The following is a 23,646-nucleotide window of genomic DNA, read 5'->3' as shown; positions in this document are numbered from 1 at the left end:
TAGGATTTTCTAAGTAGGCAGGGAAAGGGGAGCTGCCACCTGTGCCAAAGCCTGGAGGTGTGAAAATCTGGGGGATGGGGACACTTGGAGCCCCAAATCCCTTCCACCGTCCCACCCACTGCCTCTGCTGCCCCCCTGTCTGCTTTGGGCAGAGTGGCCATGAGCCATAATATTTACACCCATGTGAGCTGAGTCTGCAGAATGAAATCCCAGCCTTCTCTAAAAGAGGAACCAGGGTGACAGCTGGCAGCTTCCAGAAAGTCTGAGATCAGAGGCAAATTTGACCTAGTGAGGAGGACAGAGAGGACACCAAGGGAGCCTGGGGGATTCTTAGGACACTTGGCTTCTAACCCAGAGATCTCAACCCGGGCTGGGGGAAGACTTTTAACAGTTTGATGGGTGACTAAGTTACATTCCATAAAAGTCACCTGTTTCCAATATACAATTCAATGATTTTTCGTGAGTTTACGCAGCTGTGCAACATCTCAGTTGCAGACTATTTCCACCTCCCACCCCAAAATGATCTCTGGTGCCGGTTTGCAGCCAACCCCTTCTCCACCTCCCAGGTAACCACTATCTTCTGCCTATAGATTGGCCTTTTCTGATCTTTCATATAAGCGGCACTGTATAAAATGTAGTCCTCCTGCCTCACTTCTTTCACTTTGCATGTCTTTGAGATCCATCCATGAATTACCAGGGGTTGGTAATGCAACCTTTTCTATTGCTAAACAGAGAGTATGACATTCCAGGCTGCAGACCAGCTCCAGATCACCACATTCTCTTGATGCTTTCACCAGCTGAGCTGCTGGATGTTGTTTGGCTGGAGACAGAGCCTCTACGAACATTCCTGTACAAGTGCTTGAGTGAATCTACATTTTCTTTTTTTTTTTTTTTGTTTTGTTTATACATCACTGGGTACAGTCAGAAGCGCGGGAGGGTGAGAGAATTCACCAGAGCCAGAGCAGGGAGCAGAGCAGGCAGAAGGACCGAAGTACACTGCTGAGGGGAGCAGCGGGCGGCAGGAGAGGTCTGCGCGCCATGTGGGACCCTCCTCCAGTGGCCGGGGAGCAGCCAGGGATCGAACCGGCACCACAGAGGCTGCGGGCAGCTTCGCAACCCAGCGCTCAACTGCTGCGCCACCGGGGAGGCCCTACATTTTCTTTTTAACAAGTTGAATACCTAGGAATGGACCTGCTGTTTAACCATTCTAGTTTTTCTTTGTTGACTCTTGTTACTGTCTTTTCAGTATCTCCTGCTGAGGCACTTTTCAAAACAACCACCGATGATGCCTAGGGTCCATTCCAAACTAAGTCTGAATCTTGGGATTTGGGGCCCAGGTGTAGGTGTTCAAAACAAAACAAAACCAAAAAAAAACAAAACTTCCCTAGTGGAAAAACTGCTAATGTGAAGTAGGGCTGGGAACCAGTGACCTCACTTCAGGCCTGAAGCTCTGTCATCTGGGGCCCTGAGAGGGAGCGCAAGTTGAGGCAGTGGCCTTGCACACACCAGGGAGTATGTGGGCTCCGGAGTGGGAAACAAGATGCCCCCCAAGAAGACACATGTAAGGTCCAAGGCAGGCAGGACTGCCGGAAGGTGAGATGCAGGAGTCCGGGAGTAGATTGGTCAAGAAGTCCTCAGCTGAGATCCTGAGGGGGCGCCTCCCCGACCTTGGGGACTGCTCTGCCTCTGAAGATATTAGGAAAGCATGGCATTCCTGGCTGGAGACCAGAGCCAGAAAGCCCCTGAGAAATGCAGGGAGATGGGTGGTGCAAGCAGGAAGCACTGGGAGCTTAGAGGCTCATGGCGGGTGGGGGTGGGGGATTAACCCAGGCCCACACTGTTTAAGATAAAATCTTGTTTTGAAAGGTCTGCAGGCGCCCCTAACCACTCTCTTTTTGTGTGCCAGACCCCATGCTGGGCACTGGGAATACAGCCAGGAATCAGTGTTAGGCTCCCATCCCCGTGGAGCATACAGTTTACTGGGAGACACAGACAAGAAGGAGTAAAAACAAAAACCAGAATGACAGGTCATGTGGGGGAGGAGCTTCCAGTGTAGAGACATCTGAATTAAGATCTGGGTGAAGAAATGTCACTTTGCCGGGGCCTGCATGATGCTGTACTTGCAGAGGCTGGAGTTTGCCGTGTTCCAAACAATGGCCGGGGTGGAGCTAGGTCACCCAGAGTCTTGGGGTGGGGAGAAAGGCCAGAGTCTGGGCTTTATTTGTGTGCAATGAGCAAGGAATGGAGGGTTTTGAGCAGGGTAGCAAGATGCTGCGGAGGCATTTTTTTTTTTATTTATTTTTTAAAGATTTATTTATTTATGCATACAAGTACTGGGAAACAGGCCAGAGATGTGGGGGGTGAAAGGATTCACCAGAGACAGAGTGGGGAACAGAACAGGCAGATCAACCAAAATACACTGCTGAGGGGAGCAGCAGGCAAATCAGGAGAGGTCTGCTGCACCATGTGGGTAGCTCCCTGCCCGGGTATCAAACTCGTGCAGATAGCTTCAAAGGATGCATCTTAACCCATTGAGCCACCAGGGAAACCAGAACTCAAGGGGCGATAGCGAGGTAGGAGATGAGCACATGTAGCACATGTTCCAGGTACCAGATGAAAATGGCTGGGACTAGGGTCAGTGCAAATGGAGAGACAGGAGAGATGTGGGCCCTCTTCTGGGTTTCGTCACCAGGGTTCACTGACCTGGGGTAGAAGGAGAAAAGGGAGTTGAGGGCGACCCCTGTGGTTTTGTTTTTTTTTTTTTTTTTTTTTTTTTTTTTTTTTTTTTTTTATAGAGGCATGTTTATTTCTTTATTTATTTGTTTTGTTTGTTTGTTCTGTTTACACATGCACTGGGTGCAGTCAGAAGCGCGGGAGGGTGAGAGAATTCACCAGAGCCAGAGCGGGGAGCAGAGCAGGCAGAAGGACCGAAGTACACTGCTGAGGGGAGCAGTGGGCGGCAGGAGAGGTCTGCGCGCCATGTGGGACCCTCCTCAGGTGGCCGGGGAGCAGCCGGGGATCGAACCGGCGCCGCAGAGGCCGCAGGCAGCTTCGTAACCCAGCACTCAACCGCTGTGCCACCGGGGAGGCCCCGACCCCTGTGGTTTTGACTTGAGCATCTGGGTGAAGATGGGGCCATGGCCTGAGATGGAGAAAACTGAGAAAGAAGCAGAATTCTCACCCCCAGGTGATGTCCTGAAACATGGGCCTAGCTGTGCAGAAAAGAGAGGGGAAGCCGGGGGGCTGTGATGGCCTCCCCATTCCCGGCTGGGGGGCGGGAATCCCCGTTCCATCAGAGCCTGTGTATGCTGGCTCTTCAGAGACCCGGGGGAGAAAAAAGCATCTCAGAAACAAGACACTAGAAGGTGTTGGGTACTTCCTGCCACCTTGTGGAGGGCGCTGCCCAAGAGCCGAGCTTACACGGAAGACACAGTGCCTTGTTGCCTCTCCCTTCAGGTACTTGCAAATTTCAATACTGGCTTGCGAAAGGCAAACACCCAGCCAGCACGGCTACAGGGCTGAATCCCTTCCTCCCAGGAGAGCCTGGGAAACCCATGCCAAGTGACTAACGAGAGCCAGGTCAGGCAGCTTAGAGGACCTTGGAGAAAGGCCCCGTGAGTCAGAGTCAGCTAGTGGGCTGCAGTCAGCTGCAGGCCGCAAGAGGCCTGGACACTGGACTTGAGAGTGGGCAGACGAAGACAAAGCACAAAGCCATCAGACCCGGTGCAGGTCAGCTCGAGCTGAGCTACGAGGGACAGGGCGCAAAGATCCAGGGCATAAGGACCCAGAAGCTGGGAAGCAATGAGAAACGGGAGCATACTCGACTTTCAAACTTGGAAGGGCCTTCCGGGGCCACATGACCAGCGCCTTCCTCAGAAAAAGGAAGTCGTCTTCAAGGAGGAGATAGGAAAGAAAAGAAGAAAGCAAAAGACCAGGTCCCCAAGGTTCAGAAGCCACAGAAAGTCAAACAGCTCCACCCTGGCTGACCTCAGAAAGCCGCACCCCTTTCTCTCTCTCCTCCCCTTTGGTAAATGTCCGCCTCCCATATGGGCCGTTCTGTCCCGCTGCTTTCTGGAAACAGGTGGTTGTTTCACCCGTTTGGGGAGATGTAATCAGAGTCTCCTGACATCTGTCTCCCGCCCCGCACCTCTCCCCCTCATTCCAGCCAGGCCCCCTATCCTAGGTTCCCAGCACCCCTCGCTGACCAGCACAGACACAAGGGCGGTCATTTCCTGGGGAGCAGCTTGGTGGGCGCTGGGAGTGGGGAGAATGGTCAGGAGGGGAGATGGGCTGACGCAGCTTCTCCAAGCCATGCAAGCTCCAAAGAAAACACAGCTGGACCCAGGGAGGGGGAGGCCGAGCGGGACCGCGCGTGTCGACATCGCGGGCAGAGGTCCAACTTGGCAGCGCGGTCAGCGGCGCCTGTTTATTTGCTTGGACCACTCCGTTTCCCAATCTGCAAAACAGGGACACGAGCGATCTCAGGGGATGTGGATTAAATGGGATCGTTGAAAGAAGAGATAATGGAGTGCAATGGTTCTGAGCACGGGCTCTGGAGCCAGACTGATTTAAGTCCTTCGCCTCCCTGGGCCTCAGTTTCCTCATCTGCAAAACTGCAGGGGTGAGTTAGTATGTGTAAAGCCCTCGTTGTTTGTCAGACATACCGGTAATTGCTCATGACGAGAGACATGTCTGGAGCCCTCTGTGTGCCAAGGACCAGGTTCAGAGCTGGATTCATCTTCAAAGCTCACTCTCACCCAGGGAGGTCGGAACTAGAGCACCCCCATCGTGCAGCTGTGGAAACAGGCTCATAAGGACTTGTTCATTTACTTTCAAACAGGGTCTGGCAAATGACACCAGGCCCGTGGGCCAGATTCAGTAAGCGGCTTGTGCAGCTCGGTGTTGCCTGTGGCTGCTTGGATGCCATGGCAGCGGAGAGACTGTTGGGCATGCACACGCCAAAGCACGGGGGCTCCCTGGTGGTGCAGGGTTTAAAGTCTCAGTGCTATCAAACCGTCACCAGCCACTACGGCACGAGTTCGATCCCCGGCCAGGGAGCTGACCCACATGGCACAGCAGACTCTCCTGTCTCGCCCGCTGCTCCCCTCAGCAGTGTATTTCAGTAGATCCTCCTGTTCTGCTCCCCACTCTGTCTCTGGTGAATCCTCTCAGCCCCACACCTCTGGCCTACACCCCAGTTCTTTTATGCATAAATAAATAAATATTTAATAAAAAATGCATACTATTTTGGAAATATAGGAAGAGTCCGTTACAGGAAAAGCTTGCAGACCTCTGCTCCAGAAAATGGCAGAAGCAGGATTTGAATCAGGTCTGTCAGGATCCAAAGCACTTAACTGCTAAGCTATCCTGGTCTTTCTGCAGTGTCACTGTGCTGGGGTCACAGTTGAGGTTAGAAAACCATTTATCTCTTGTCCTTTTGAGTGTGGGGAAACTCCCCTTCCCTCTGCAAAGGCACACATGAAAGCAGAAGGGGCTATGGGGATCCTGACATCCATTCCTCAAGCCAAGCGCTGAGGACTCGGGGAAGCTGCCAAATCCCCTCCTGGCCTGCGCTTCTGCCAACACTGCTCTGAAGCGAGGGTTGGTGCAAAAGCCTACAGAGAGGAGGGCAACCCATGTGCCGGAGAGGGGGCATCAAGGCCTCCCCAGCCCAGGGTAGGGCTTTTAGAGTGAGTTGGGCTGAGACTGCTGAGGTGCGGGGTTTGATAAAGAATCCCAGGGTGCTGAAGGCATTGCCCAATCCCCAGGGTCATCTGCAGATTCCAGTTCAATCACTCAGCAAATACTTACTCAGCGGCTATTCTGTGCCAGACACTCTTCCAGGCACCGGACGTAAGTGGAGAACCAGGTGAGAGTTCACATGGAGTCAACCAATCAACTAATATCCAATAGTCCTGAGATCTATAAAGGAAAAAAAAAAAAAACCAACCAGACTGATGAGATTGAACAACTACTAGGTAGGCACTTAAGCCAAGACCAAAACGACAAGGATGCAGCTGTTTGGGATGAGCAGATGGAAAAGCATTCTAGACAGAGAGCAAAGGTCCCAAGCAAGAAGAATTTAATTTGCCTGTTGAAGGATCCCAAAGGCTAGCGTGGCTAGAGTAGAATGGAAATGGGTAAGCGTGCTGGGAGATGAGGCAGGGAAGGCCCCACACACCTGGAAACCAGGGCATGGAGGCAGGAGCTCACCCCATGGGACGCGCTGGGTGATGCTAACAGTTTTTGAGCCGTTACTAAATGCCAGGTGCTTATTAGGCCCTTTAAGTGTAATCACCTGTTGAATCATCATAAGGAACCCTGAGAGAGAGGAGCTCTGATTGCTCTCACTTTACAAATGAGCCCATGGAGGCCCAGGGAGGTTAAACCATCGCTCAACGTCACACAGCAGTATTTCAGGCTCCCTGCTGTGAGGACAGTGACTTTCAGGGGGACAATGATGCAAAGACAGAGCTTGCATTTCCGTTAAGATGGGAGAGGAGGGCCTCCCTGGTGGCTCAGGGGGTTGAGCTCAGCGCTATGAAGCTGTCCTCAGCCTCTGCAGTGGGAGTTTGATCCCCAGCCAGCCAGGGAGCAACCCACATAGTTCAGACCTCTCCTCTCTCACCCGCTGCTCCCCTCAGCAGTGTATTTTGGTCCGTCTGCCTCTTCTGTTCCCCACTCTGTCTCTGGTGAATCCTCTCACTCCCCACAACCCTGGTCTGTACCCCAGTTCTTGTATGCACAAATAAATAAATCTTTTTTTTTTTTTTTAAAAAGGGGGTGGAGAGGAAAGAAATCAGACATCCATCCAGGTTTTCTGCTTGAGCTCCAAGAATAGCAGGGTTACTAGAGTACAAGGTCATACAGGCACTTCCTCATCTGGATAGCAGCAGCTTTTTCTCTGTTCCTCCCCTACACCCTGGGGTGCTTCTGGTCTTTGTCCCTGTCATAACAGTTAGCATTTATTTATTAGCATTTAATGGTGTGCCATGTGCTAAGCCCAGCACAATGTGCTAAGCCTGTTTAATTTATTCTTTAAGATTTATTTATTTATGCATACAAGAATTGGGGTACAGGCTAGAGGTGCAGGGGCGGGGGTGAGAAGATTCACCAGAGACAGAGCAGGGAGCAGAACAAGCGGATCTACTGAAATACACTGCTGAGGGGAGCAGCAGGCGAGACAGGAGGGGTCTGCTGCACCATGTGGGTCACCTCCCTGGCCGGCCAGGGGATCGAACTCGTGCTGCAAAGGCTGTGGATGGCTTCATAGTGCTGTACTTAACCCCTTGCGCCACCAGGGAGGCAAGCAATAACCTTAAGTCAACTCCATTTTAGGATGAGGGAATCGAGGCTCAGATGAGGCAAATAAGATAATGGAGGTTCAGAGCTTAAGTAAGGGGTCCAAGGTTATACACCTAAAAACGGACAGCCTAGGATCTGAACCCTGGTCTGTGGACACAAGAATCTAAGCCCTTAACTACTGAGCTATAAAATCCCACTAGCTCCCTTCCATGAACAGTTGAAGGGTCCCCCAATAAGGTTGCCTCCAGTTTCCTGGTAGAGAGGATTCATAATAGTGTCAACCTCGCCAGTTGTTGAGAAGGTTAAATAACTTAATCTAGATCTAGGCTGAAGAGCCATCCAGGTTTGCTGATGGGGGTTCCTGGGAAGGGAGACAGTCAGTGGTTCATCCCACCTGGCTGCACGCTAACAAAATACATGTTCCAGGGACATCAATCATCCTGGCTTCTCCTTCCTTTTCTTTCTCACCCATTTGGCAACAAAAAGGTAGCAAACACCTATCCCATTCCTGTCCTGAAAGCTGGGAACACAGTGTGTGTGGGGGGCAGGGGGAGGGGGCGGTTGGGGGATGATGCAGAGAATCCAGTTTCAAAAGTTCATCAAAAATCCACAGTTCCACAGTTCCTGGAAAACACCCAATCTGCCTCTGGGGTGTTCCCGGCTTCTGTGCTGCTCCTCCCTGGCTGGTCACCCTTGCTTGGAAGCCCCTGGGAGTCCTCTGGGTCCTTCAGGCCCCCAGGTAGTGATGTAGAGACAGGTGGAGTCCTGCAGCGAAACCCAGCGAGGAGAGGTCTGCAGAGGGAAGGGGGGTGGGGGAGGATAAAACGCGCCCTTGGCCTTGACTGTGCATTGCCCTGTGCAGCCCTTCAGGCCCCAGAGGCAGCTCCTGCTCTCATCAGATTTTGCTGGATGAGGAAACTGAGGCTGAGCGACCCACGTTGTGACTTGCCCAGGATCCTGCAGGAAGAGATGAGTAATTGGAATTTGAACCCAAGACCTAGTGAACCAGGGGATCTGGGGGCTGGGTAGGCCGACTCCTGCCCCTCCCTCCCTCCCCTCGGCGTGGGTCCCCCCCACTTGGCTTGACACAAGCCAGGCTTGTCACGGGGCTCCATACAGCCCTCTCCACCCTCCGAGCTGCCAGCGTCCCGCCCCGTCCCCTCCCGAGCGCCGAAGGAGGAGGGAGAGCGGGAGAAAGAAGGGGGGTCGGGAAGGCCGGCTTTATAAGGGCGGCTGGAACGGCGCTGCCCGCCAGACCCGCCGCCCGGAGCCCGCGAGCTGCCCGCCGCCCCACGGGACCGCCTGGGCTCCCAGTGCCGCCGCAGAGTGAGTTGGGGCGCGTCCCCACCCCCCCACGCCCTCATTGAGCCGCGTGGTCCACTGAGTCCGGGGTGGAGAAGGGCTCCCCTAAAGCAGGGAGCTGGGGTGGGGGGCGCGAGGCAGAATCCGGCAGGGGGGACTTAGGCCCGGGCCGAGGCGGCCGGCAGCGCCCTGCTGGCGGGCGCGGGGCCGGGGAGACCGCGAGCCGCCCCCCCGCAGTGCGCGTGCAGCGGTCTCCATGGTAACGTGGAAGCCGCTTCTGCCCCGGGCTAAAAGGGGAGGATGTCGGGGAAGGGGGTGCCGGCCCCTGGAGGCCCAAACTTCTCTCGCGGCGATTGCACGAGAAAACCGAGGGTGCGCCCCGCCCGCGAGCCCCAAGCCCGCGGGGAGCAGAGAGCGCGTCGCCTCGGGACCTGTGTTCGCATCCGCCAAGGGGAGGCAATGCTGTTGGGCCCCAGCTCCCCGGGGAGGGTCACGAGGGCAGCGGTCCGGGCCCGTCCCCGCCTCCAGGCGGGCTTGCGAGGAGGGGGCTTGAGCCGCCCCAGGACTCCCGCGACCTCCCCGCCCCCAGCCCCCCGCCATGGCCCTGCTCGGGACCCTCCTCCTGGCGCTGCTGGCGGGAGCTCGGGCTGAGCTCCCGGGCTGCAAGATCCGCGTTACCTCCAAGGCGCTGGAGCTGGGTAAGGCCCGGGGCGGGGGATCCGGGCGTGTGGGAGTGGGGGGTCGCCCCAGCGGAGGGCGCGGGAGCTGAGGGTCTCCCCGATGCTTCAGTGAAGCAGGAGGGGCTGCGCTTTCTGGAGCAAGAGCTGGAGACCATCACGATTCCCGACCTGCGGGGCAGAGAGGGCCACTTCTACTACAACATCTCCGAGTATGTGGGGGAGCTGGTGGCGCGGGGGCTGGGGGAGGCCGCGCGGGGTGCTTGAAGGCGGCCCCTGGGGCGGGGCCTGGGGCGCGGGGGGCGGGGCTGGGGAGCCCGCCCGGCTCGCCGGAGGGGCCGCAGTGAGGGTGGGGCGGGGCCAAATCGAAGAGGCGGGACTTAAGGAATTGGGGTGCCGCTGAGAAGATAAAGGTCAAACCCGCCAATACAGGTGGGACCAGGCAGTCGGGGGTGTGGGGTGTGGGGTGGGCTAGAAAATGCAGGTGAGGCCACAAGAGCAAAGCAGACCCGTCGATTTAATAAGGCGCAGCCAAGGGACCCCGAGAGGCGAGTCAAAAATTCCGCCAATGAACGAGAGTGGGGTCCAGGGCACCGAGACCGGTCAGGGGAACAGGATATAAAGATTTCGGGTGCAGGATGGGAGGGGTCGGGGGATTTGGATATGGGGCTTAAAGAATGGAGGCAAAAATCCAAAGACCAGGTCTAGCCACCCCAGGCTGTGGGAGGGAAGGGGGTGCAAGTAACCAAACTTCTACATGACGGGGTGAAGCGCCCTTTGAACACCTGGATCAGAGGGAGCTAATGCATCAGCCAAGTAAGTCCACGTTTGAGTCACCCAAATCCAGGTGGAGCACTGAGGGCAAACGGAAGAATTCATTCACCCACCTCACCTTCCCCTGCCCGAACTGAATTTCCCGTGGCTGGTGCGGGCCCCCTCTTCTTGGTCCTGAATCTGATTTTGAGGCCTCCCGCAGGGTGAAAGTCACAGAGCTGCAGCTGACATCCTCTGAGCTCCATTTCCAGCCAGAACAGGAGCTGATGCTACAAATCACCAACGCCTCCTTGGGGTTGCGCTTCCGGAGACAGCTTGTCTACTGGTTCTTGTGAGGATCTGGCACCCTCAGGGCAGTGGCGGGTGAATCAGGAGGGCCTGTGGGACTCTGGGTAATCCTTTAGCCTTTCTGAGTCTCAGATTCTCCATCTGTACAATGAAGACAATAATACCCACTTTGTGGGGTTTGGTAGTCTGTGTGGCACCCTGCAGAAGTGAAGCCTGAAGAGGTATCGTGATGGGTGGGGGTCAGGTGCCCCATGTTCTAGGGAGGAGGGTAGTGAAGACTCAGACAAGCTCCATGCTTGAGCACCCCCATCCCTTGGCAGCTATGATGGAGGCTATATCAACGCATCTGCCGAGGGTGTGTCCATCCACACTGGTCTGAAGCTCTCCCGGGATCCCACCGGCCGGATCAAAGTGTCCAACGTTTCCTGCCAAGCCTATGTCTCCAGGATGCATGCAGCCTTTGGGGGAACCTTCAAGTAAGCCCGTCCTGTCCCCAACCCCAGTGCAACCCCTTTGCTGGCGCAATGCACAGTGCACAGCTTTGGGAGTTCAGTGGGTCCAGATCTCAGTGCCACGTCCTGGCTGTGTGGCCTTGGGCAAGTCACTAGAGCTCCGTGCTTCAGTTAATATGACCTATTTTGCAAGATGTTGTAAGGGCTATTTGTGTTAATAGATGTAACATTTATATATTTTTTACATATATTAACACAGTATTAGCAGAACCTGGCATATAAGTGAATAGCCACTTAGGTAAGGGCAATTGTGAGAATGAGTGTGTACAGTTTGGCATGCACTGGGTTCTTAATAATTGGTAATTCTTACTACCAATACCAAAAATAACATGGCTCCAGATTTTGGGTCAAGGGGGACTTTGAGCTGGGAGTCTGGGAAGACTGCCTGGAGAGGAAGCATCTATACCCAGAAAGGGGGAGTCCAGAGCAGGAGGTCTGAGGGTAGAAGGGAGGGCATGAGTAGGAACTGTGGGCAGATTCATTAGGCTGCTGGCTGCAGCGGGAGGTGAGGAGGCCTTAACATCCAGCTGGAGGGGGCACTCGGGTCGAGACCTGGAAAACCTCCATTAAGGAGCTGGCAATCCAGGGGGAAACAGATGTCACCACCATCTCTCTGGTCATTGTGGTTGCTGCTGGGCCTGGACTGGGGTTGGGCAGAGTTCGGGCTCACCTGGCTTCTCTCTTCACAGGAAGGTGTATGATTTCCTCTCCACATTTATCACCTCAGGGATGCGCTTCCTCCTCAACCAGCAGGTGTGAGCAGTGGCAGATGGGGGGACAGTGAGGGCAGGTGTGCCTTCTCTTTTGAATTCTGTGACTCCCTCCCTCTCCCAGATCTGCCCCGTCCTCTACCACACAGGGATGGTGCTACTCAACTCCCTCCTGGACACCGTGCCTGGTGAGTTGACACTGGCAGGGCGAGGAGCTCTGGGCGAGGCCCTGGAGCTGCAGAGGGGTGAGGAGGTTGGGTGCGCCGCTGGCAGGCAGCACCCCAGGGTGGACCCCTCCCCAGGCTGGCTGTGCTGTGGAACAGTCCTGAGCTCACACATGGCTGCTGCCTGCACGTGTGTGCCCCCAGCTAAGTGCTGACTTTTCTCTGGGCCCTGCCTGCCCTTGGGGTTGCTGTGAAGATTTCCTGGGGGGGATGGTCATCCAGGTCAATGTGTGTTTGACTTCATCACTTAATAGGTGCTCAATTAACATGAATTCTCTTTTCTTAAGCTGTGACCTGGGTAGTGTGGGGCAGAGATCATTACTCACACACAGGGCATGGGAGGGAAGGAGGCAGGAGGGGAAACCAACTGGGGATTTTGTTGCCATCTTGCTTAGTGATTCCATGAATGTAAAAGTAGTGGGATAAAAATAACAATAGCTAACCTTGTTGAGCACTCGCTGCACACCAGGCACTAAGTGTTTTCTACATAAGACTGACTCGATCCTCACAACAACCTTATAAAGGAAGTATTATAGTCACCATTTCATGGATGAGAAACTGAGGCCCAGAGAGGTTAAGCATGTTACCCAGCATCACACAGCTTTGAGTGACACAAGGCCTCCCCGCAGTGCGCAGCGCTGTGGACAAGCATGTTGGCATTGACTACTCCCTCTTGAAGGATCCTGTGGTGTCCGCCAGCAACCTGAACATGGACTTCCGGGTGAGCGCTCTGGCTGGTGTGTGTGTCACCTCTGCCCAGACTCCCTCCTTCTCCTATGTTGCTGATGTTAGCTTCCTAAGGCTGGGCTCTGAGGAGGACATCCCATTGCTGAGAACGCCTTGGGCTCAGCCTCCAGCATCTGGCATTTGAGCCTGCTCAATCTTTTCTGGACCCATTTCCCCAACTTCCCCCTGTTCCTCGGCCACTATGCTTTCCCATATGCCCTCACTTCCTGCCACAGAGCCTTTGCTCATGCCCTGCCTTTCCCCGTCTCCTCTGAAGAAGTGGGGCATGGAACTCTATGCACATTTCACCTTCTCATAACCCTGAGTCAGGCACTAACATGCTCATTTTAGGGGTGTGGAGATTTGCTCAGGGGTGACATCACTTGCTCAAGGCCACACACCTGGTATGTGAGCATACCTCTGCTCCTCCCAGTGTGGTAGTACAGTTCCAGAGCATGGGCTGGAGCTGGAATGCTTGAAATTCACATCCTGGCTCACCATCTACTTACTGTGTGACCTGAAGCAAATGGCTTCACCTTTCTGTGCCTGTTTCCTGCTAATATATAAATGGAAATAGGACAGTCAGAAAACATATCTTACAGGGTTGTGATGTGGATTGAAGGAGTTGGCCTCTGTCAAGGGCATGGAAGAATTACTACATAATTACTATTGTAGTCATCTAGCTTTCAAGGTCTACTCAAATGCCACCTCCTCCTTGAACCCTTCCCTGTGCCTCCCTTCTCCACCCTACTGGGACTGCCCCTTGCAGCTGCCCTCCCTCCAATGCCTTTTAAGAACTGTGTTGGGGGCCTCCCAGGTGGCGCAGCGGTTGAGCGCTGGGTTGCGAAGCTGCCCGCGGCCTCTGCGGCGCCGGTTCGATCCCCGGCTGCTCCCCGGCCACCGGAGGAGGGTCCCACATGGCGCGCAGACCTCTCCTGCCGCCCGCTGCTCCCCTCAGCAGTGTACTTTGGTCCTTCTGCCTGTTCTGCTCCCTGCTCTGGCTCTGGTGAATTCTCTCACCCTCCCTGCTTCTGACTGTACCCAGTGCTTGTATAAACCAACCAAACAAACAAACAAATAGATAAATAAATAAGACATGCCTCTAGAAAATTAAAAAAAAAAAATTAAAAAAAAAAAAAAGAACTGTGCTGGTGAGTTCCCCAAGGACCCCAGCTGGGTCCAGTTCTCCCCCCACCCCTAGGTGCCTGGCATGAGACTGGGAGACATCTGGGCCAATCTGCCTTGGCTCTGACCCTGACCCCCAACCCCAGGGGGCCTTCTTTCCTCTATCAGAGTGGAACTGGAGCCTGCCCAACCAGGCGGTGGAGCCCCAGCTGCAGGAAGAGGAGCGGATGGTGTACGTGGCTTTCTCTGAATTCTTCTTTGATTCTGCTTTGGAGAGCTACTTCCGGGCAGGGGTCCTACAGCTATCACTGGTGGGGGACAAGGTATGCCAAGGCCTACTTGTGGGGTGGGCAAGAGGGAGCCTGTGATGGAGCTCACAATGACTCTGCCTTCCCCCAACCCCCTGTCCAGGTGCCTCATGATCTGGACATAGTTCTGAGGGCCTCCTACTTAGGGAGTATCGTCCTGCTGGTGAGTACTGGGGGCTCGGTGCATGGACAGGGTGCATGGCTAGTGAGGCAGAGGCCCTAGGCAGCCATGGAGTAGACAAAAGGCTGGCCACTCACCCAGGCCAAATCCCTCATCTTGCCTTCCCTGTTCCCAAATCTACGAAGGGAGCTTGCTACCTCCTGCTCATCTCCTTCGCAGAGCCATGATGAGGATGGGTGAGCACCCACCCTCTGCAAGCACAGGGGCTTGGACACCCACTGATATGTTCTTTTCACTTATTTTCCCTTATTTAGTGGGGGCAGGGGTGGGAGGTGAAGAAATAGTTAAGTGGCCATTGAAGGATATAGCCTCGGTTCAGTTTTATAAATGACAGAGCTGGGACTTGACCCTGGATTCGAATCTGTGTGATTCAAGATCACACTGGCTTTCTCTTCTGCACCACACAAGCTCACAGGGGTGTCTGAATATCAGTGAATTCATGCATGATAAGCATGAAGATCAACACCTGGTGCAGGGAGAGCTCTGTACACCCTACGATCCTCTTTCCTGCTGTGATTGCTGTTGTCATTGGAGTTGACAACTCAGCACTGTCCCCAGCATGGACTCCCTGGCAACCAAAAAGCCACAAAACCTTGGACTGATTGTTTGACTTTGCTGTGCCGCAATATCTCCAGCTCAAAAATGAGAATAATTTTACCTGCTTCTCATAGCTACCGCGAGGTTGCATTGAGCTACTAACACATGTGAAGTGTGCGGTGAAGAGTAAGCACTTGGTCAGTGTGGGCATCTGCAGGGACTCTTACACTGCCTGCAGACAGGGCAGTCTGGCGGGAGTTAGGACAGTTAGTGCAGACTGTCCCTAAGAGCCGAGATTAGAGACAGATCCTGAATATTTGTAACTTAGGGAGGCAGAGAGGAGACATGCCTAGAATCAGCCATTCCTTGGTGTGAGCAAGTGCGCAAAGGCTGCACACAGTTCCGGAGGGTTGGAGAAGCCACCCCAGTCTTCATGTTTTCCAGTTTCTGTGCTCCCAGTGGCCACAGATCTGGGACTTGACCTGTCCTCCTCCCTGCTCTGTCCTCAGAGCCCCGCAGTGATTGACTCCCCGCTGAAGCTGGAGCTGCGGGTCTTGACCCCACCGCGTTGCACCATCAAGCCCTCCGGCACCACGGTGTCTGTCACCGCCAGCGTCACCATCGCCCTGGTGCCGCCTGACCAGCCCGAGGTCCAGCTGTCCAGCATGACCATGGTGCGGGCATTAGAGTGCGGGCTGCCGAGGGTCAGGGAGAAGCGGGCTATGGACCCTTGGGATCAGTAACACCCCCTCCCCACTTACCTGCAGGACTTGCGGCTCAGTGCCAAGATGTCGCTCCAGGGGAAGGCGCTGCGCATGCAGCTGGACCTGCGCAGGTAGGCGGGTCGGTGGGACCGGGCAAGCCCTTGACCTCAGAGGGCTTGGGACCCTCACACCTGCCTTAGCTGGAGAGCTAAGATGCAGTCACACCGAAAGGCCACTAGAGAGCTGGGCTCTCAATCTTAAAATGCGCTTTACTCAAGTGTCACTTGTCAGCATCCCCCTGGCCACCAGGAGGCAGGCAGAACAGGCGTGATGACATGACCAGACAGACAGCAAGGTTAAGCGACAAGTCCACAGTCACACAGCAGAGCGCCCAGCATGGGTTTTGGCAGCGGCCGCAGCACACCTTAGCTGGGTGATCTCGAGACAACTCATTTTATCTTTCTCAACTTCTTTTTCTTCCTACGTGGAGGTGAAAGTCACTCGACTTGGAGGGGCTGCGCTATGCATTACGGTAGACACTAGTCACACGTGGCCACATTTAAATGAACACATTTACTCCTTCCCAGTGGCATGAGCCACATTCCTATGGCCACCAGGAGCGAGTGGCCACACACACACAGCGCTGAGACAGATCACTTACATGAAGCCCGATCGGCCAGGCGACTCCGGGGCTAAATGAGATGGTGCAGGGTAGTGGTTAAACGTCTACATTTTGGAAGTAGGGTCCGCCATTTTCCAGCTGTGGGACCTCAGGCCAATGACTTCACCTCCCTGGGTCTCATTTGCCTCAACTATAAAGTGCATTTTGCAACAGCGCCTGCTTAGTAGCGTTGTTATGAAGATTAAATCAGTTGGCACTATAAAATATTTTTAAAATGTTTAACCTCGTAAACATGTTTATCACCTGTCAGTTTTGGTAGATAAACATGTTTACTGTCAGTTTCGTTAAATAAAAATTAACGTGCAAGGGCCTCCCCGGTGGCGCAGCGGTTGAGCGCTGGGTTGCGAAGCTGCCCGCGGCCTCTGCGGCGCCGATTCGATCCCCGGCTGCTCCCCGGCCACCAGAGGAGGGTCCCACATGGCGCGCAGACCTCTCCTGCCGCCCGCTGCTCCCCTCAGCAGTGTACTTCGGTCCTTCTGCCTGCTCTGCTCCCCGCTCTGGCTCTGGTGAATTCTCTCACCCTCCCGCGCTTCTGACTGTACCCAGTGCATGTATAAACAAAACAAACAAACAAACCAGCAAACAAATAAATAAAGCATGCCTCTATAAAAAAAAAAAAAAAAATTAACGTGCAAAACCATCAGCAGGAGTGTGGCATGTCATCCATAGAAAGGTGATGGGGGACTAAGGGGCTCCTAAGGGTAGGTCATGGTGGGCTAAGGAAGGGGAGCTTCCAGACACTTCTTTCTCTCCCACAGGTTCCGAATCTACTCAAATCATTCCGCACTGGAGTCTCTGGCAGTGAGTGGCGGCTGGGTGGGCCCCGGAGCTGGGCGAGCAGCCAAGCAACCCACCCTCTACTCACTGCCCTGACTTCATTTCCTCCTCCCTCCCAGCTGATCCCGCTGCAGGCACCTCTGAAGACCATGCTGCAGATTGGGGTGATGCCCATGATTAATGGTAGGGTTGGGGGTGTGGGGAGGGAGGAGGAAAGGCGAGGGGAACTGTGTGGGCCCAGACTGAGCTCGCTGTTCCCACCCTCAGAGCAGACCTGGCGTGGAGTGCAGATCCCGCTACCTGAGGGGATCAACTTTGTGCGCGAGGTGGTGACAAACCATGCAGTAAGTGGGCATGACAGGGCAGGCGGGCAGAGCCTCCCCGCCCCCCAGAGCCCTCCAGAGCTCTCCATGACCTGAACCCAGCTCCTTATCCATGCCCCCCTCCATTTTAATCTTACATCACTCTTCTGGTCCTTTGCACACGCCTCCCTGATTCCACTCCCAAAGCTGCTAGCTAATCTCTCAAGTCTTAGGGAAGAGGTCACCTCCTTCAGGAAGCCCTCCTTGATGCCCACAGGCCATGTTCCTGCAGGCTATTTTTCAGCACTCTTCACACAGTTATGAAAACCACTTTGCTGCTCCACTTCTCCCACTAGAGACTGATAATCCTAGCAACCAAGGACTCAGCCTCTATTACTAAACTCTAGCCTCGGTAATGGAGTGAGTAGTTCTTTCTCCCCCACTGCACAGGGCTACCTCACCATCGGGGCTGACCTTCACTTTGCAAAAGGGCTGCGAGAGGTGATTGAGAAGAACCGAGCTGCTGACACCAGGGAGCCCCAGGCATCCAGCGCCCCACCGCCTTCCACGGCAGCCGTCTGAGCCTCCACCTCCACGCCGGCAGCTGCATTCAGGACTCCAGGACCTCTCACCCCCTTACAGCCTAGTGTCCTCCCTAACCCCCAGTGCCACAGAGAAGACAGGGTTTTAAGCTGTACCCAATTTAATTCCATCATCACGGTCAGTCCATCAATTATAGTCCAGCATCTCCCTCCAGTGGGCTGCCCTGAGCTCTGTTGTTTTTGGGGTGGGATCAGTGCATTCTAAAAGCAGGGAGGCAGCCAGACCCCACCCCAATCAGGAATAAAGTGCTGTCTATGAGAGGCACTGGGGCCCCGTCTGGAATCCACAGGGCTTTGCAGGGGGGCAGGGACCTGTCCTGCAGGGGTGTTTTGCATAAAGGAGGATCTCCTTTCTAGCAGGAGAGGCTGGGAGGGGCTGGGTCAGGCAGTGAGGGCTGGCCCCGAGGTCATCAGTATGGCTCCTTATTCAGGAAGCGGGAGAACATGGTGAGAGCAGCCTGGGGCTTGTCAGTGGGGACCATGTGGCCAGCGCCCTGGACAAAGGAGAAAGCTTTGTGAGATTCTGCCCCCAACAGGTAACCTCCCTTATATCCCCTGCCCCTTCATACTTCCCTCATGCCACTGAATCCCTCTAGCCGGTGACCTTTCTCCACCCCCAGCCCTCCATTCTTCCCATCACCCCCATAAAGCTTGCTCTTATAGAGCCAGATGGTAACTCAGCACACAAGGGAGCCAGGAGGAGGAGATGGATGGGTCCTGTCCCTTAGCCCCAGCCAGCGCTCACCAGCCCTACCTTGATGGTGAGAAAAGCGATGTGGGAGAACTCTTTCACGAAGCCAGCAATCTGCTCCCCGCTGTCCCCGTAGTTCACTAACCAGGGCCGGCGCTGTACCTCCACCTGCCGCACCGGAAAGATTAGCAGCCTGCAGCTGCCCCGTGCTCTCACAGCGGCCAGCAGGACCCCAGGGGCTGGGAGCTCCTCAGATTAGCCCCTCTGTCCTCCAGATCCACAATGCCAGGCACGGCCACCCTAACCCACGCCTGGCCTCACCCCCGGGGGCTTGGATCCCTGCCTCACCTTCTGGTTGAGGGAATCCACAAACCACTCATCCCCCATGAAATTGCAGGCCATGTCCACATCTCCGTTGTATAGCAGGATCCGGTATTTCTAGAGTGGGAGGGGGAAGGTTCTGGACTAGCCCAGGCCACAGCTCATCCCTAATTCAAGCCCTGCCCTCAGGGAATTCAAGGGTTCAGGTAAATAACATGAACCAGGAAATCCTCGTGTACTCTGGCTACTCACAAGCCTGGTGCTCTGCCAAATGCTTTTCCTCTGAAGGTAGATACTGTTATTTACCCCATTTAATGGATGGGGAGTCTCCTTGCCTTGGATCACACCACAAGAAAAGGCATTTGCACCCAGGCAATCTGACCTCAGCCCGGGCACTGATCACTGTGCTCTCTGGAACCCCCGCTGGCCCATTTGTGACAAAACCCTGCTAGCTCTTCTCGCTCCAAAGGTTCCTTGGCCAATGAGACCCCTCAGCCTCCTATAGCAGGGTTCGAATCCTGACCCTGCAACCTCGTGGCCTTGGGCAGGTGACCTCAGCTCTTGGAGTTCCAGTTATCCCTGTTCAGAGTGCCCCTGTGCTCTCCAGGGCCCCCGCCTTGCCAAGACGCTATGGCCTCCTGAGCTTGCTCACCTGTGTGCTGAGCAGCTTGAGGTACTGGGAGTTCATGCTTTGGTAGAGGCGGCGGTACTGTAAATTCACCAAGAAGCTGCAGAGCACGTGGGAGGCCCCGGGAAGACCAGGGAAGGGGATGGGGAAAAAGTCAACAGATCAGATTCCCTGTACTATCCCAAACTCCAGCCTAGGCCCCAGATGGCTGGCATTCAGGCTCCTCTATGGGCACGCCACCACCCTGAGTCACCACTCTGAGAGGGGGGCTGGGACTGACAGGAATTTAGAAGTCATCAACCCACCCCCATTTAGAAGCGTATAGAGACACTGGTTGTTATAGTGACTGGAATGCAACTGGCCTTGAGCGCTCTGGGGCCAGCAGATGTGACAGCCACAGCGTGTGACATAGGGCGGGGTATGGCACTGACCAGTCATCAGAGCTGACCTGCCGTGCCAGCTGGACTTAAGGGCTCGCATAAGGAGTCTCTCACTCAGGAAATCCAGGGAGGTACTGGAGTCATGTGGGAACAGGCAAGGCTGAGGGTGGGGGCGTCAATTTACTAAAATGCCATGAAAGTCACCACTCTTTCAACAACTGTGGTCACGTGACTGAACTGGCTGGACCTCGATCAGCTCCAGAGCCTGGGATGTGAACCTCTGTGTTTCCTGTCATCCACTGCGTGCCCCCGGTGCCCTCACTGAGAAACCCTCGCCAGAGGATCCCTGGGCACTTCTGATGCCCACTAGCCCCAGCCATCTGCCACCCCCCATGAGCACCCCAGAACCTCACTTGCACATGTCCCAGTGGGGTAGCTGCTCGGGGATGTGGAGGGCCTTCCGCACGTAGGGGTTGTTGAGGTAGGTGGAGGCGGCTGTGGTGTTGGTGCAGGGGGGGTCCAGGCGCACTTTCTCTCCAGAACGCAGCAGGGCCTGGGAGGGGGGCACAGACAGTGGGTCAGGGTCTTCACTCCTCTGGCCACCCCGCCCCGGGAGCAGGTGCATGCCCCTGCGCACCTTATGTAACGTCCGCTTGAGCGGCAGGCGGGTGAAGAGGTTGCCCAGATCCTGGATCACGACAGTGTCCTTCTTGTAGCTGCAAGTCAAGTGGGAGGCGGGTATCTGAGCCTCCAGGCGGGGCTGCAGTGGCCCCAGGGACCCAGGGCAGGACCTACCTCACATCACCAGGCACTCCCCCAGCACATGGGGCGTAGAGGTTGTAGATGTTGAGGCCAGAGTTGCCAACGATGCGGGACACTTCCTGAAGCTGCAATGACACGCCCAGCCAAGCTTTACGGTAGCCTGGCCTCCGCACCCCGCCGATTTGCGCCAGGATTCACGCTCTCATGCTTCACCCTTTGTCATCACCCCAAACCAACTTCCGCAAGTAGGGAAACTGCGGCTCAGCAGAAGGCGTCTGCCAGACCTGCGCCTAAACCCTAACGCCACCATTTCCTAGCACTGTGACGTTGGCATTCGCAGCCTGTTTCCTCACCTGGAAAGTGTGGGCAACACCATCTCCCTTGGAGGAGAATCTTGGAGATTAATCTATGTGTACATAGTTCAGTGGGGTGCCTGGCACACTGTGGGTGTTTGAAAAATGTGAAGTCCTGCCCCAAACCCAGAAAGTCACAGGAAGTGGCAGTGGAGACACCTCAACAGACATGTCCTGGAGGACACCATACTGAAAGGTGCAGGACAGGACAGCAGTGGGCATGGGTCTGGGGTCCCTGTGGAGGGGATGTGGTCCTATTCTCAGGGCTGGGGGTGTCAGGGCTGGTGCGTGATGGGGGCAGAACCTCACATTGGTCACACACTCTGGGTCTTTGTTGTCATAGAAGTTACACTTGTTTTGGGAGCAGCAGTGGTCCTGGAGGGAAGACCAGAGCCTGTAGGAGGTCAGAATGAAAGTGCTTAGGCCCATGGTGGGTGGAGAGAACCCATCTGCCCCCTCCAATCTCCCATCAGGCCAGTCTGACCCCAGGGGATGGGGAAATGTGTCACAGCAGATGGAATCTATGCCACCAGCTGTCTTACTTCCTCAGTCCTGATCTCTATCCCTCAGCCTCTCCGCACCAAAGCCTTCCAGGGACCCCAGCCCCCCCTCCTTGTGCTCATAAAGCAGGTGCCTAGAGGACAGGCCTGACCCGCCCTGCCCTGGAGATTGCCCAACTGCCCCCTCCCATACCTGTTCCCCAGAAGACCATGGTAGTAGGCGAAGTAGACCAGGGAGTTGTCATTCTGCTCATAGGAAGATAGTCCATTGCCCACAGCCAGTCCCTGTAAAATACCCACGGTGTTCAGCTCATCCAGAAGGCAAGAAGGAGCCTCCCGTGACCTACACCCAGACCTGCAGCCATCTGGAAGTTGAAACCCAAGTTGGCAACTTGACAGGTGAACTTCCTGCCACAGGAGGCACATCAACAGACAGACCAGCTAGTACCAGGGAGGTGATAAAGGCAGGGGGGTGGGGGCATGACCCGTTTGAGCTCGATAACCACAAGGCTGAGGCCACAAGTTGCCCCCCTTCTCCCCTGCACCTGAAGGTTCATGCTAGGGTCCTCCATGACCAACACAGCCAGGGTAGGGATATAGATGCCAGCATAGCTCTCTCCCGTCAGGAAAAGCTCGTTGTCCTTGTACTCAGGGAAGAGGCGGAAGAAATCTTGAAGGGCCTCAAAATTGCTCTGGGCCACCTGGGTTCAGTAGGATGGAGGGAATCAGGAGACTCTGGCATTTGAGCTAGAAAGAATCCCAGAGATAATGACACCAACCCACCCTGTTGGCACAGAGGAAGTGACTTGGCCAAGACCACAACATGTAGCACGTAACAGTCAAACCCAGACTCCAAGAGAGGCTCTTTCTCGCATCGTGCCAACTCTACAGATCTGGGGAGGGTGCGGCACGTGGGCAGATACCAGACTCACCTCGGTGTCATTGGTCGCATAAAACTTGTCAGTGGAGTAGGAGAAGCCCACCCCGGCTGGGGACTCGAGGTACAGCACGTTGGCAATCTGGAGTGGAGGAGGCAAGGAGCTGAAGAGGGCCCCCCCACCTCATCCCAGTGCCCAGACACCCTACAGGACCCACAGCCCTGGCTATACCAGGTTCCAAGAATAGGGGTTGTACTCCAGGGTGACACCATCTGGCTGGATCTGAGGAGGAAAGAAAAGGCTCAGTAAGTCCCAAGAGCCCCACACGCTGGGTACTTTCCGCTAACCCGGGGGTGGAGGAGGTGGTCCAGATGAAGTGCCTGAGGTCTAGGAAAAGAAAACCCTGGGGAACACTCCCGAGGTCCTCCTTGTCTCTCTCTGGGGCCAGGAGGAAGGAGCTGCTTTCCACTCACCAGGAAGGGGCCATGCTCTGTGAGGAAGCCGTCCAGGGAGCTGCAGCCCGGCCCCCCGTTCAGCCAGAGCACCAAAGGGCTCTTCTTGGGATCCTTCTGGGACTCCACGAACCTGGGAAGGGAGTCAGGGCAGAGTGGGTGCCAGTGGAGGGCTCCCTGTTCTCAGGCTCCCCTCAGGGGACTTCACGCACATCGTCTCCCTGGTGGACATCGCTTCCACCCCACCCCACCCCGCCCCGGGGGTCCCCAAACCCGCTCGGACCAGTAGTGGAGGCGCTTGGAGCCGGAGCCCTTGAGGTAGCCGGAGTACTGGCGGAAAGCCGGCTGCTTGGCCAGCCCGGGCAGGCACTGGACCTCGTCCTGGTCGGGGGCCGCCTGGCCTCGGGGCGCCCCGGACAGCAGCAGCAGCAGGAGGAAGGGCGGCGACAGCGCGGCTCGGGCCATCTGCGGAAGGAAGCCGGGGCTGCTGTTTACGCCGCGCTCGCTCGCTCGGCGCTCGGCGCTCGGGTGCAGCCGCCGCGGGAGCGCATCGGGGGCCCGGGCGAGGGGAGCCGCGCCTCGCGGGCCCACCCGCCGAGCCTTCTCCGCGGCCGGGGCTCCGGGACCCCTTCCAGCCTCCGGCGTCTCCTCACCTCGGCTCCCCCGCGTCCTTGCTCTCCAGGAGGCGCCGGGCGGCTGGAAGTCATGTGTGCCCGGAGTCACGTGGGCTCCGGGGTCACGTGACGGGCGGGCTCCGGGCCCCTGGGACACAGCCAGCCGGGCGGGGAGGGCGGGGAGGGCCGGGCGGGGGTGGGGCTGGCCACGCGGGGTCGGGGTCCGCGGGGCTGGCCGGCCGCACCCCGGGCGCCCGCGCTCAGCTGACCCGCGTGGCCCGCCGGGCGCCCGGGGCGGGCAGTGCCCGGCCGGCGGGCTGAGCCGGCGCTA

The 23,646-nt window shown here is 55.9% G+C and overlaps 2 protein-coding genes and 1 long non-coding RNA gene across 3 annotated transcripts; 1 reads left to right on the top strand and 2 right to left on the bottom strand.

The window, feature by feature from the left end:
- Positions 1 to 2,326: 2,326 nt before the first annotated feature.
- LOC119236035 (uncharacterized) lies at positions 2,327 to 9,517 on the bottom strand. The gene is made up of 4 exons (XR_005122970.2): positions 9,286 to 9,517; positions 5,812 to 5,922; positions 4,665 to 4,794; positions 2,327 to 2,703 (listed from the first exon to the last, which is right to left on the bottom strand). It is a non-coding gene; the product is annotated as an uncharacterized LOC119236035 (long non-coding RNA).
- On the top strand, positions 8,579 to 17,885 carry PLTP (phospholipid transfer protein). The gene is made up of 16 exons (XM_037499653.2): positions 8,579 to 8,631; positions 9,197 to 9,305; positions 9,397 to 9,496; positions 10,261 to 10,389; positions 10,667 to 10,822; positions 11,548 to 11,611; positions 11,693 to 11,756; positions 12,422 to 12,513; positions 13,790 to 13,966; positions 14,055 to 14,114; positions 15,179 to 15,343; positions 15,437 to 15,504; positions 16,814 to 16,856; positions 16,952 to 17,015; positions 17,100 to 17,176; positions 17,585 to 17,885. Exons 2-16 carry the CDS (start codon positions 9,206 to 9,208, stop codon positions 17,714 to 17,716), a joined length of 1,491 nt encoding a protein of 496 aa, XP_037355550.1. The 5' UTR covers positions 8,579 to 8,631; positions 9,197 to 9,205; the 3' UTR covers positions 17,717 to 17,885.
- Positions 17,806 to 23,383, bottom strand: CTSA (cathepsin A). The gene is made up of 15 exons (XM_037499640.2): positions 23,355 to 23,383; positions 22,985 to 23,166; positions 22,723 to 22,834; positions 22,481 to 22,531; positions 22,304 to 22,390; positions 21,917 to 22,072; positions 21,565 to 21,656; positions 21,181 to 21,265; positions 20,552 to 20,643; positions 20,394 to 20,472; positions 20,170 to 20,309; positions 19,401 to 19,476; positions 18,776 to 18,865; positions 18,491 to 18,595; positions 17,806 to 18,230 (listed from the first exon to the last, which is right to left on the bottom strand). Exons 2-15 carry the CDS (start codon positions 23,164 to 23,166, stop codon positions 18,147 to 18,149), a joined length of 1,431 nt encoding a protein of 476 aa, XP_037355537.2. The 5' UTR covers positions 23,355 to 23,383; the 3' UTR covers positions 17,806 to 18,146.
- Positions 23,384 to 23,646: the final 263 nt, after the last annotated feature.

This window comes from Talpa occidentalis, unplaced genomic scaffold, assembly GCF_014898055.3.
Source record: "Talpa occidentalis isolate TD23 unplaced genomic scaffold, MPIMG_talOcc4v2.1 talOcc4.10, whole genome shotgun sequence".
In the NCBI taxonomy this organism is placed as follows: Eukaryota; Metazoa; Chordata; class Mammalia; order Eulipotyphla; family Talpidae; genus Talpa; species Talpa occidentalis.
The sequence above is the reverse complement of the archived record's forward strand: the minus strand, read 5'-3'. Positions and strand labels throughout refer to the sequence as shown.